General features: G+C 39.6%; 1 protein-coding gene across 1 annotated transcript in view; it reads left to right on the forward strand.

Annotated features, from left to right (window-relative positions):
• Nucleotides 1-12,464, forward strand: part of Spmip7 (sperm microtubule inner protein 7) — a 56,187-nt gene that overhangs the window by 17,430 nt on the left and 26,293 nt on the right. Inside the window, exons 3-4 of the mRNA XM_060365207.1 lie at nucleotides 5,711-5,787; nucleotides 11,485-11,623. Of these exons, the coding sequence (XP_060221190.1) occupies nucleotides 5,711-5,787; nucleotides 11,485-11,623 (216 nt within the window). The remainder of the gene's footprint in view (nucleotides 1-5,710; nucleotides 5,788-11,484; nucleotides 11,624-12,464) is intronic.

Here is a 12,464-nt window from a genome sequence, read left to right on the forward strand (position 1 = left end):
ATCTCATTGACGGCTGTTGGAGCTACCACCAGGGCATTAGCCATGAGTCATACTGAGCAGACTGCTCAGACCCTGAATAATCATTTAGCCAATGTAGCTCATGCCTTAGTTGTACATAAAAGAATTAATGCTCAACTAAAAGAAAGCTTGATGGTGTTCAATCAGAGGATTGACCTCTTGCAGGAGCAAATTGATACCCTATGGCAAATCGCTCAACCTGGCTGTCAATGAAAGTATGCTGGACTTTGTGTCACTAGCATACAACATGAGAATTTTTCCTGCGCTGCAAATCTGTCTAAACAATTGTCGAGCTATATTTTAGGTAATTGGACTGGAGAATTCGATACTACGATGGAGCAGCTGAGAGTGGCCATTGTCACAGTAAATTCTACAGGAGTGGACGCAGGACTAGCCACAGGATTATCAACATGGATTGCTGCAGCCATGAATCATCTGAAGGAATGGGCGGGCATGGGAGTGTTAGCAGGCCTTCTGGTGTTGGTCTCCTTGGTTTGCCTGTGGTATATATGCAAGATTAGAGTCTCACAACAGTGTGATGCAGCCATGATCATTCAGGCCTTTACAGCCATTGAAGCAGGACATTCTCCCCAAGCATGGTTGGATACCATAAAAAGCTAAAATGATACGCTCAGGATGCGAGGCTAAGCACTGCACTCAGGGTCAGCCGCTTTGGACCCAGAGAAGAGCATGTCTGATTGCATGCGGGTTGATGCCCCAGGTCCCGCCTCTGAGAAAAAGGTATTGGACGGGTCTGATGCTCTTTGGGTGGATGACACCTAAATGAACATCTGTACAAAGTCCCAATTTATTTCTAATATCAGAGATCAGACCTCTACTCTTGCCTGATGCGTCTAAAACAAAAAGGGGGAACTGTAGAGAGTTGCGGAATGCTATGCCTTAAAGATGGAGCTGGTTTCCACCTTCCACCTTCCCGATGGTGAGTGCTCTCTGTCACGAACAACTCCACATTTGGCTAAGGCTGAGGATCTGGCTTGCTTCCATGTATGTGGACCTATCTGCATTGCCCCCGTGGCACGCCTGGGTTGGCTACCCAGAGGCTATTTAAGCTGTGGGCTGGCTTTCCCCGGGGTCCGAGGATTGTTCAAGGTTCCTGAATAAACTGCATTGAAAAAAAAAAAAAAGCTTTAGGAAGAAGAAGAAGAAAAGGAGGAGGAAGAGGAGCAAAAGAAGAAGAAGAAGAAAAATAAGAAGAAGGAAAAAGAAAGAAAAAAGGAAGGAAGGAAGGAAGGAAGGAAGGAAGGAAGGAGAAAAGGAGAAGAAGAAGAAGAAGAAGAAGAAGAAGAAGAAGAAGAAGAAGAAGAAGAAGAAGAAGAAGAAGAAGAAGAAGAAGAAGAAGAAGAAGAAGAAGAAGAAGAAGAAGAAGAAGAAGAAGAAGAAGAAGAAGAAGAAGAAGAAGAAGAAGAAGAAGAAGAAAACACACCCAAAAGGAGTTGATGGCAGGAAATAATCAAACTCAGGGCTGAAATTAGTAAATTAGAAAAAAAAATACAAAGAATCAATGAAACCAAGAGCTGATTCTTTGAGAAAATCAACAATATAGACAAACTCTTAGACAAACTAACTAAAAGACAGAGAGAGTGCCCAAATTAACAAAATTGAAAATGAAAAGGGAAACATAACAGACACTGAGGAAATCCAAAGAATCATCAGGTCTTCCTTCAAAAGCCTCTATTTCACAAAATTGGACAGTCTAAAGGGAGTGAATGATTTTCTTGATAGAAATCACCTAACAAAGTTAAATAAAGATCAGGTAAGTAGTTTAAACAGTCCTAGAACCCATAAGAAAATAGAAACAGTCCTTAAAATTCTCCCAAACAAAAACAAAACAAAAAAAGAACTAGGGCCAGATGGTTTTAGTCAGAATTTTACCATACTATCAAAGATAAGCTAACACCAATAATCCTCAAACCATTTCACAAAATAGAAACAGAAGGAACCAATGGAAAAAAGGCAGCTTCTTCAACAAATAGTGCTGGTCTCACTGGATGTCTATAGGCAGGAAAATGCAAATAGATCCATATTTACCACCCTGCACAAAACTCAAGTCCAAGTGGATCAAAGATCTCAACATACAAGCAGGAACACTAAATCTATTAAAAGGGAAAGTGGGAACCAGCCTTGAACTCATTGGCACAGGAGATAGCTTCCTGAACAGAACACCAACAACTCAGGCCCTAAGATCAATAATTAATAAATGGGACCTCTTGAAATTTAAATGCTTCTGTAATGCAAAGGACAGTGTCAATAGAACAGAATGGCAGTCAACAGGTTGTGAAAAGACCTTCACCAATCATACATCTGACAAAGGATTAATATCCAAAATATATATAAAGAACTCAAACAACAACAAACAAAATAATCTAATTAAATAGTGGAGCACAGCACTAAACAGAATTCTCAACAGAGGAATCTCAAATAGCAGAGAAGCACTTAAAGAAATGCTCAGCCTCCTTAGCCATCAGAAAAATGCAAATCAAAACAACTCTAAGATTCCATCTTACACCCCTCAAGAAAGGCTATGATCAAAAATACAAGTGACAGCACATGCTGGTGAGGATGTAGAGAAAAGGGAATCTTCCTCCATTGCTGGTGGGAGTTCAAACTTGTACAACCACTTTGGAAATCAATTTGGTGCTTTCTCAGAAAACTGGGAATAGCTCTACCTCAAGACCCAGCTATACTACTCCTGGGCATATACCCAAAATATACTCCACCATACAACAAAGACACTTGCTCAATTATATTCATAGCAGCATTATTTGTAAGAGTCAGAATCTGGAAACAACCTAGATGTTCCTCAACCAAAGAATGGATAAACTGTGGTACATTTACACAATGGAATACTACTCGGCTATTAAAAACAAGAGAATCATGAACTTTGCAGGGAAATGGATGAAACTAGAAAAGATCATCCTGAGTGAGGTAACCCAGACCTTGAAAGACACACATGGTATATACGCACTTAGAAGCAGATTTTAGCCATATACTACAGGATAAACATACTACAATGCACAGACTCTAAGAAGTAACAAGGAGAACCCAAAGGAGGATGCTTAAATCTCACTCAGAAAGAGAAATAGAATAGACAGAGATAATGGTTGAATAGAGGAAACAATGGAGGAAAAGGAGGGAAGAGGAAAGTAAGGGTGGAGATGAGACCTGGGGAGAGCAGGGGAAGGAAGACAGAAGGCCTGCAGAGAAAAGAGAAACTGGAGGGGGTGCATCTCTGTGACAAGCTGAAGACCTAAGTCAGAGTAGGCCTCTGGGAGGATATGAGGGGGACTCTAGCTGAGACTTCTAGGAGCAGGGGTCATGGAGACTGAAGAGGACACTCCCTAACTAGACAAGACTCCTAGTGGAGAGAGAACAGCAACCTACCCACAAAAACATTGATCCAAAATTTACCTGGCCTACAAGACCTGCAGGGACAAAGTTTGAACAGATAGAGCAGAGATTGAGGGAAAGTCCAAACAATGCCTGTCCCAACCCAACACCAACCCCATGGAAGAGAGCCAACCCCTCACACTATTAACAATACTCTTCTATTCTTGCAGACAGGTGCCTATCAGAATTGTCCTCTGAGAGGCTCTACCCAGCAATGATTTGAAACAAATGCTGAGACTCCCAACCAAACATTTGGTGAAGCATAGTGAATCTAGTGGGAAAGTGAAGGAGAGGATAAAAGGACCTAGAGGTGACAAGACTTCCACAAGGAGATGAATGGAACCAACTAAGCAGGGCTCAGAGGTGCCTGTGGAGTCTGAAACAGCAACTAAGGACCATGAATGGTTTGGACCTAGGTTCTCTACATATATGTAGCAGATGGGCAGCTCAGGCTTCATATGGGATTACTAGTAAGAGGAGCAGGCGCTGTCTCTGATATGAAGTCTGTTGCCTGCTTTTTCATCACTTCCCCTTGACAGGACTGCCTTACTAGGCTACAAGGAAAGAGAACAAACTCATTCTTCATGCAACTTGATGAGCTGGGGTTGTGGATAGGAAGATCACCTTTTCTAAGGTGAAAAGGGGGGTGAGGATGGGAAGAGAGAAGAAAGGGGGCTACAAATGGAATGTAAAGTGAATTAATTAATTTAAAAAACAAGGAATTGATTTGTTTCAATCTTAAGATATTGGAAAAATTACTAAATCAAACTAAATACATGAAAGATCAAAGCACATATAGTCAAAAATCAATGAAATGCAGAATTTATATACAGGATAACAGTACAGCATGGTTGACTATAAAACTGTCTATGGACAGATGAATGGATAAAGAAAATTGGGTATATGCAAATACACTGGAATATTATTCAGCCATAAAATGTAGGCCTGCTATTTACAGCAACATGAATAACCTATAGAACCTTATACTAAGACAAATAAACTGGACACATAAAGAGACATGTTTATATTCTTATATATGTGCAGAGAGTCTAATAAGCATGGGGTAAGTATAGAAAAATGGGGAAATGTTGGTGAGAGGATAAAATATGAAGATACAAACAAAGATGAGTGTGTTCTAGAGACAGGATGCCTATCATGGTGGCTATAGTTATCAGTACTGTATTGTTTGCTGGGATTGTAAGAAGCAGCCAGATTTTTTTTTTCATTTTTCTTTTACCTTTTTAAGATTATAGTATAATTACATAATTTCTTCACTCCTTTCTCTCCCTTCAAAGACTCCCACATACTCCTCTGTTATATCTTTCAAATTCACGGCCTCTCTCTTTTTTTTTAAATTGTTGTTACATGCATATATGTTAATATATATACACATATTCCCAAACATAACCTTGGTCTGTATGTAAAATATTACTTGTACATACCAAGAAACCAGATTTTAAGTGGCTTGAAAACACTCAAAAGATAACTATGGGTAGATGAATTTGTTAAGAAATCTGAGTTTGTTAATCATTAAACTATGTATACATACACATAGCTCAAGTCATGTACATAAGGAAATTCAAAAACATAGTGTTAAAAAATAGCAATTTTCCCTGGTGCGCACTTACAACCTAAGAACCTGCCACAGAGGGCCTCTGAAAGCCTCTGCCCTACAGACTATCAAAGCAGATGCTGAGACTTATGGCCAACTGTTGGGCAGAGTGAATGGAATTTTATGTAAGAAGCGGGAAATAGCAAGAGCTGGAGAGGACAGGAACTCCACAAAGAGAGCAACAGAACAAGAAAATTTGAACACAGGGAACTTCCCAGAGACTCATACTCCAACCAAGAACTATTCATGGAGATAACCTAGAACCCCTGCACAGATGTAGCCCATGGCAGTTTAGTGTCCAAGTGGGTTACATAGTGATGGGAAGAGGGACTGCCTCTGACATAATCTTATTGGCCTGCTCTTTGATCACCTCCCCCTGAGGGGGGAGCAGCCTTACCAGGCCACAGAAGAAGACAATGCAGCCATTCCTGATGTGATCTGATAGACGAAAGAAGGAGAGGAGGACCTCCCCTATCAGTGGACTTGGGGAGGAGCATGCATGTAGAAAGGGGAGAAAGGGTGGGGTTGGGAGGGGAGGAGGGAGGGGTTTATGGGGGGATACAAAATGAATAAAGTGTAATTAATAATAATAATAATAAAATAAAAAGAAAATAAAAAATAGCAATTTTATTCATGCTTGGTCTGTTTTAACTTCTTGTTCCTATCTTGTAGGATGATAGTGGACCACTTGTCCAGCAAGGCAAGAAATATAATATAAAGGATGCATTTTACAAATCTTCAACACAGAAGTAAGCTTTTATCACAATGAAAGTTTTCAATTATTTAAAAACTTTAATGGTGCATGTGTCAATAATGATCTGGATCATATGAATAATTCAAAGAACATCAATCAAAGTCACTATGTCTTTCACGTTGACTAAAAAACAAACATATCAGGGCTTGAAAAAGACATGTGTTCACACCTGTAATCCATACATTCAGAGGCCTGTATTAGAGGATTATTGTGAGTTCCAGGGTAGCCTGGACTTAAAATAATAAGTAATGTAAGAGCCTAACTCAGAAGGACAGAGGGGCAAGTGGGGGAGGGTGAGAAGAGGATAAGAGGAAGATGGAAAGGTAGGGGAGAGAGGAAAGGAGAGGAAGGGAGAGTGGAGGATGAGGGGAGAAGGGGAAAGAGGAAGAAGAAGAAGAATGGGGGTAGAGGGAGGACAGGAAGAAAGGAAGGAGAAGGGGAAAGGGAAGGTGATGGGGAAAGAGGGGAGAGGGAAGAAGAGAGAGAAAAGAGAAAGGAGAGAGGAGAAACTATGTCAATACAACCAAAATTCAGGAAGGGGGAAATTAAGGGAGGGAAGGGAAGAAAGGAGAAAAAGCAACCACATGCCACAGAGAACAATGTTGGAGAAAGCTTAAAGGAAGATGTTATGCCCGAGTTTTACAGACCTCAAAGACCACCAAGGAGCCAATTCGATGCAAGTGCAGTAGGGTCTTTTAATACAAGCTCGAGTTTGGTCCCACATTGTCACCAATGCAGTGGTGTAGAGTGTAGAGCCCCTAGCTCAGAAAGAGGAGGGTTTTTATTGGTTCACAGTGAGGTTTGGGAAATTACAGCTTAGCAGTTACACAATTTGGTGATAATCAGCAAGGGCAAGCTTGTTACAAGGTGATTGTGGTTAACTAACATTGAGCAAGCTATCTATAGACCTCAGGAATATTAGATATTTCCACCCTGAGATAAGATACCTTCCCATTCTTGTGTTTACCAGGATGTTCCTTGGGTAGGGAATTTTATTATCTTCTTCCTGTAATTGGTGACCTATGGTCTAGTTCCTAGTGACTTGGGAGGGGGTCACTAGTTCCTGGTGACTTTGGGGTCATCAGGCCTGGTTCTCAAAGACAATTCACAGAATCAATCTCTCAGCACTTTCTAGGACAGAGGCAGAAGGGCTAGCTCCCACTGACACGCTCATCAGCCTGAGTTCTCAAAGACTTAGTGACCATGACTTAAGGAAAACCTGGATTCATGATATAGATAGTGGAAAGAATTTCAACACTAGCCAGTTTATAAAGCAGAGTTGATGCTTAATAAAAATATAATTTATATAAGCTTTAAGCACAAGGTCTAAGAGAAAGATGCTTTCTGGCAGCATGGATGTGGTCTTCTCTAAGAAATTGACTGAAAGTAAGACATATCACTCCTCAAAGGAGACTAGACACTCATTATTCTATAACAGTCAAAGACTTTGGTAGGGATTAGTGACATCATCTTTAAAGGGTTCTTAGGGCATATAAATGGGATTACAGGGTAGTTTCTGGGTAGCACCTGGCGGAATTACAGCTTAAACCAACAGGCTGCAGAAAGATAGAATAACTTGTACTGTGAAGAGTTTTTTGAGATTATCAAGTGATATCTGGGGGAAGAAATGATGTCCTAAAAGATTATATGCATGCAAGACTTAAACTCAGTTCATTGTTATTGGAACAGGAAATTTGTATATTTTAAAAGGAAGGTCAATATGATGTAGGTAGTCACTTCAGCAAATGTTAAGTGTGCTGAAATTTTGCATGTCAGCAAATAAGGGGCTTCAATCAGACTCTGGGATGAGAGGATCCTATATCCTGCCTCATATCAACATGTTTATGCCCTAGGCTGTGAGATGCATCTGTGAATAAACAGACTAAATTCTCTGCTCTTAAGGCTTTCTCATTTTAAAGAGAATCAGACAACAGAAAAAAAAAACATAATGAGAAAACAAAAAGAACCTGTTTTTGTAGATGATTTAGCCCATGAATAAAAGAAGAAGGTAGTTAAGAGGTGTGGAGAGTAGGCTCAGGCATCAGCTGGTTTCTTTCATGTCGTTGATCTTCTCTGGCTTTTACAATCTTTCTCCTTCCTCTCCTCCAGGCTTCTATGAGTCCTACTGGAAAGAATTTGATGGGGGCATCCCATTTAGGACTGAGTGTTCTAAGGTCTCTTACTTGAAAAAGCTAGCTGTACATTGTCCAGCTGTGAGTTTCTGTATTTGTTCCCATCTACTGCAGGAGGAAGCTTCTCTGATGATGGTTGAGCAAGACACTGATCTATGAGTATAGCAGAATGTCATTAGGAGTCATTTTATTGTTGTATGCTTTCAGCAGAGCAGTAGCATATGGTTTTTCCCTAGGTCCCTGTGCTATCTAGCCTCAGATTCTTAGTCACCCAAGCAGTGTCAAGGATGAGTTCCATCTCACAGAGTGGGCCTTAAACCCAGTATCAGATATTGGTTTGTTACTCTCACAAGCTTAGTGCCACTATTGTACTAGCACATACTGCAGGCAGGTCACCGTTGTAACTTGAAGGGTTTGTAGCTGGGTTGGTTTTTAACCTTTCTTCTTTGGCAGCATGCAGAGCACCTCTCTGTACCAAAGACATATTAGCATGTAGAGGTAAGGGCTCCATTTAGATACAGTTTGACTTCTCCATGTTCAATGAGTTGTATAGGTGGTATCTTCAGTGATAGGGCCTTATCACCAGTTTGTGAAGAGCAAGCAATAGCATTGTTAATAGCCTGGGTTGTTTGGGGTTTTGCACAGGGTCCCTTTGGCCAATAACTCAATTAGATCTCTTCTATTTGTTGTAATCTGTTGGTGAGGCTTGCCTCTGAGCTTTCTTTTCAAGTTTCTTATAAGCTGTAGCAGGGCTTCTTATTTGAAATTATTAATTTTCTTTTAGCTTTTCCAATTTGGTTTTTAAAGTATGCTCTTAAGATGTTTCTCTGTGCTTTTACATCTCTCACTGCCTTTTAGCTAATCTGGCCAAAGGTTTGCCAATCTTACTGATTTCCTTATAAATCAACTCTGTTTCATTGATTCTATGTATTGTTTTTTTTGTTTGTTTCTATTTTGTTGATTTCAGCTCTGATTTTGATTATTTCTTGCTATATATCCTTTTGGTGTTATTTCTTCTTTTTGTTCTAGATCTTTCAGGTTTGCTGTTAAGTTACTGATATGAGATCTTTCTAATTTTATTGATATGAGATCTCTCCAATCTTACTAATAAGAGATCTATCCAAATTTTTAAGTAGGCACTTAGTGTTCTAAACTTGCCTCTGAGAGCCACCATCATTGCGTTCTGAAAGTTCAGATATGTTAGGTCTTTATTTTCACTCAATTCTAAACTATTTTAAACTTATTTTTAATACCTTTTAAATGTATTTTTTCATACAATAGTGAATTGTTCAGTTTCCACAAGTTTGTAAGCTTCCTGTTGTTTCTGTTGTTACTGATATCCAGCTTAATTTGTAGTGGTCAGATAAGATGGAGGGCATTCATGACAGTTCAGTCTCCTCGTGGGTTTCGTAGTAACAGGGACTGTCTCTGACATGAACTGATTGTCCTGCTCTTTGATCACCTCCCCCTGAGTGGGGAGCAGCCTTACCAGGCCACAGAAGAAGACAATGCAGCCACTCCTGATGAGACCTAACAGACTAGGATGAGAAGGAGGGAAAAGAACCCCTCCCCTACCAGGGGTACGCATGAGTGGAGAAGGAGGAGGAAGAGAGGGATTGGGAGGGGAGGAGGGAGGGAACTACAGGGGGATACAAAGTAAATAAAGTGTAATTAATTAAAAATTTTTTAAAAAGATGGAGGGAATTATTTCAATTATCTTAGATCTATTGAGACTTGCTTTGTATCCAGCATGTGGTAAATTTTGGATAAAGTTTCATGAACTGATAAAAAGAAGGAATACCCTGAGATAATGTCTATTTTTTCTGCTAAGGTGTTTTTCGTGGATGCAACTAAAGGATGGATTCTATTTTTTAATCCAGTCTATTAATCTACGTATTTTATTGGGCAATTAAGATCACTAATATTGAGAGATATCAAGGAACAGTATTTGGGGATTTCCATTATTTTATTGTTGTATCATGGTTTCTCCCACCCCACCCCCGCTTTATTTGTCTGAGATTATTTATTCCTGTGTTTTCTTGGGCATAGTTAAACATTTCAGCTTTAATTGTTTTCTTCTAGCACCTTCTGTAGAGCTGGATTTGTAAAGTGACACTGTTTACATTTGGTTTTATTTTGGAATGTCTTCCTCCACCTATGGTGACTGCAAGTTCTGCTGATTATAGCAGTCTAGGTTGATATCTGTGGTCTCTTAGAATCTAGCATCTGTTCAGGCCCTTCTGGGTTTTAGAGTCTCTATGAAAAAGCCTAGGATTATTCTAATAGATCTTCCTTTACATGTTATTTGATATTTTTCCCTTCACATTTTAATATTTTTTCTTTGTTCTGTACATTTAATGTTTTGATTATTATATACCATAGAGAATTTCTTTTCTTGTTCAGTCTATTTATTGTTCTGTATGCCTCTTACACACTGATAGTTTCTTCTTTAGTTTAATGAATTTTTCTTCAATGAATTTGGTAAAAATATTTTCTATGCCTTTGATCTGGATTTCTTCTTTTTTCACTATTTCCATTATCCATAAAATTTGTCTTTTTGTAGTGTCCCAGATTTCCTGGACTTTTCGTGCCATGATCATTTTAGATTAACATTTTCTTTGAGTGAGGTATCCTTTTTCCTATGTTGTCTTCAACACCTGAAACTCTATCTTCCATCTCTTAGAATCTTTTGGTAAAGCTTGCCTCTGAGCTTACTTTTTTAGTTCCTAAAATTTTCATTTCCAGTTTTCCCTCAGTTTGGGTTTTCTTTAGTGAGTTCATTTCCACTTCCATGTTTTGAACTGTATTTTTTCCATTCCACTGTTTGTGTTTTCATAGATTTCACTAATGGATTTATTCATATCCTCTTTAAGAACTTTAAACATAGTCATAATAGCTATTTTGAAGTTCTTGTCTTCTATTTCAGCTCCATTTCGTCTCTCAGTACCCACTATAGTCATCTTGCGTGCCTCTATCGCAGCCAAATTTTCTTAGCTGTTATTGTGTTTTTATGCATGTAGGCATGTGGGTTTGAGATGATTATTATTCTAGGTTTGATGTATGGTTTTATCTTTGCTGGGTGGATGCCTCATTCATTTCGTTTGTGTTGCCCTCTCTGGGTCTTAGGAGAGCTGTGGGTTTTCTGGTAGGGAGTACTTCGGAGAGCCTGCCACCTGCAGCCACTGGGGCCCCAGACAGGCTGCATTACTAGGAGTTGATAGGACATAATAGGAATGTCCTGGAAGAGGGAGGCATGTGAGAGGGGTAATAGAAGGAGGAAAGCTAGGTCTGCCACGAGGATCTGTTTAGTGGCCTAGGAATGGGAATAGAGAGGAAGGAGCCACAGCAGCCACACTTTGTGGCTACGATGCTGGCGATAACCTGGGAGACTGGAATGGGGATTGAAGGGGGAATAAAGATTGCCTACCTGGTACCCTGACTCCAAAAATAGATTTTCAAAGATATGACTTATTTGTGAATTGGATATTGTTAATACCCTGCTGTAAATATGTGCTTTGTATATTCTTTATTAAATATGTCCTTATTTAATAATTACCCAGAGCTTATGAACATGTTCCTTGGGACAAGATGCTATCACCAAAACCTGATCCAGAAAAAACAACAGCAGAAAAAGCTGCTGACCAAATCTCACAGTATTTTACACTGAGAAGATATGAAAATGTGCCAGCTATAACCCAGGTCAGTAAGCATCCCTGACCATGGCACCTGCTTCTTGCTGTGACTGCAAATTAACTCAAACTCAAGCCTCAGTGTTATTTTGTTATTGAGAATTACATATGAAACTGAAAGTGATATCATCATAGGTCATTGGTAACTGAAAACATTTTCTCACTGTAAATACTGAAAATGTTTACTATGACTTCTCCCTTAAAGCCATTTGTGGTGGCTATTCATTTTGAAAATTACAGAAGAATGTTAAGTAGTGAAGAAAACAAAAGGATGTCATTCTTTTAGGCAATCTGTGCTGAGCATAATGCTGGCCATAGGATCTAGAGCTTGGCTGCCCACTCTTCAAGCAGAATAGGATGATCCATGTGTTATAGACTACTCTGTAATGTTGCCAGTTATGTGACACAACATAGCAAATGGAGCTCTCAGAGAGATGGCCATTGATTCTGTCTCTGAGTGTTAAAAAGAATTTGTCCAGTGTACTATTGGTCCCAAATCCCTATTGTAGCTGCAGCACTTTCTCTAGAGTATGGATCTGTCTGTGTTACTACACTGAGCATGCCCATCTTTTTCAGAACATGGAATGCAAGCCATTTGACAAGACATGTAGATGGTACTCTGTCATTTACCTGTTACTTTCCCTTTCTAGTGAACTCTGAGTGCCATGTTTCCTACAGGACTCTGCAATGTCCCATCACTTTAACAAATCTTTGCCAAGAAGAACCCCAAGTATTAATGAAGCCCAGACTTCTGTCCTCCCAATACTGCCTCAGATGCCATGCTTCATGCTTGCAAAACACCTCTTGTTTCCTTATCCCCTTCTGCTTGATGCCACAGCTCGCAGCATTAG

The sequence above is a fragment of the Meriones unguiculatus genome, chromosome 12, assembly GCF_030254825.1.
Source record: "Meriones unguiculatus strain TT.TT164.6M chromosome 12, Bangor_MerUng_6.1, whole genome shotgun sequence".
NCBI classification, from domain to species: Eukaryota; Metazoa; Chordata; class Mammalia; order Rodentia; family Muridae; genus Meriones; species Meriones unguiculatus.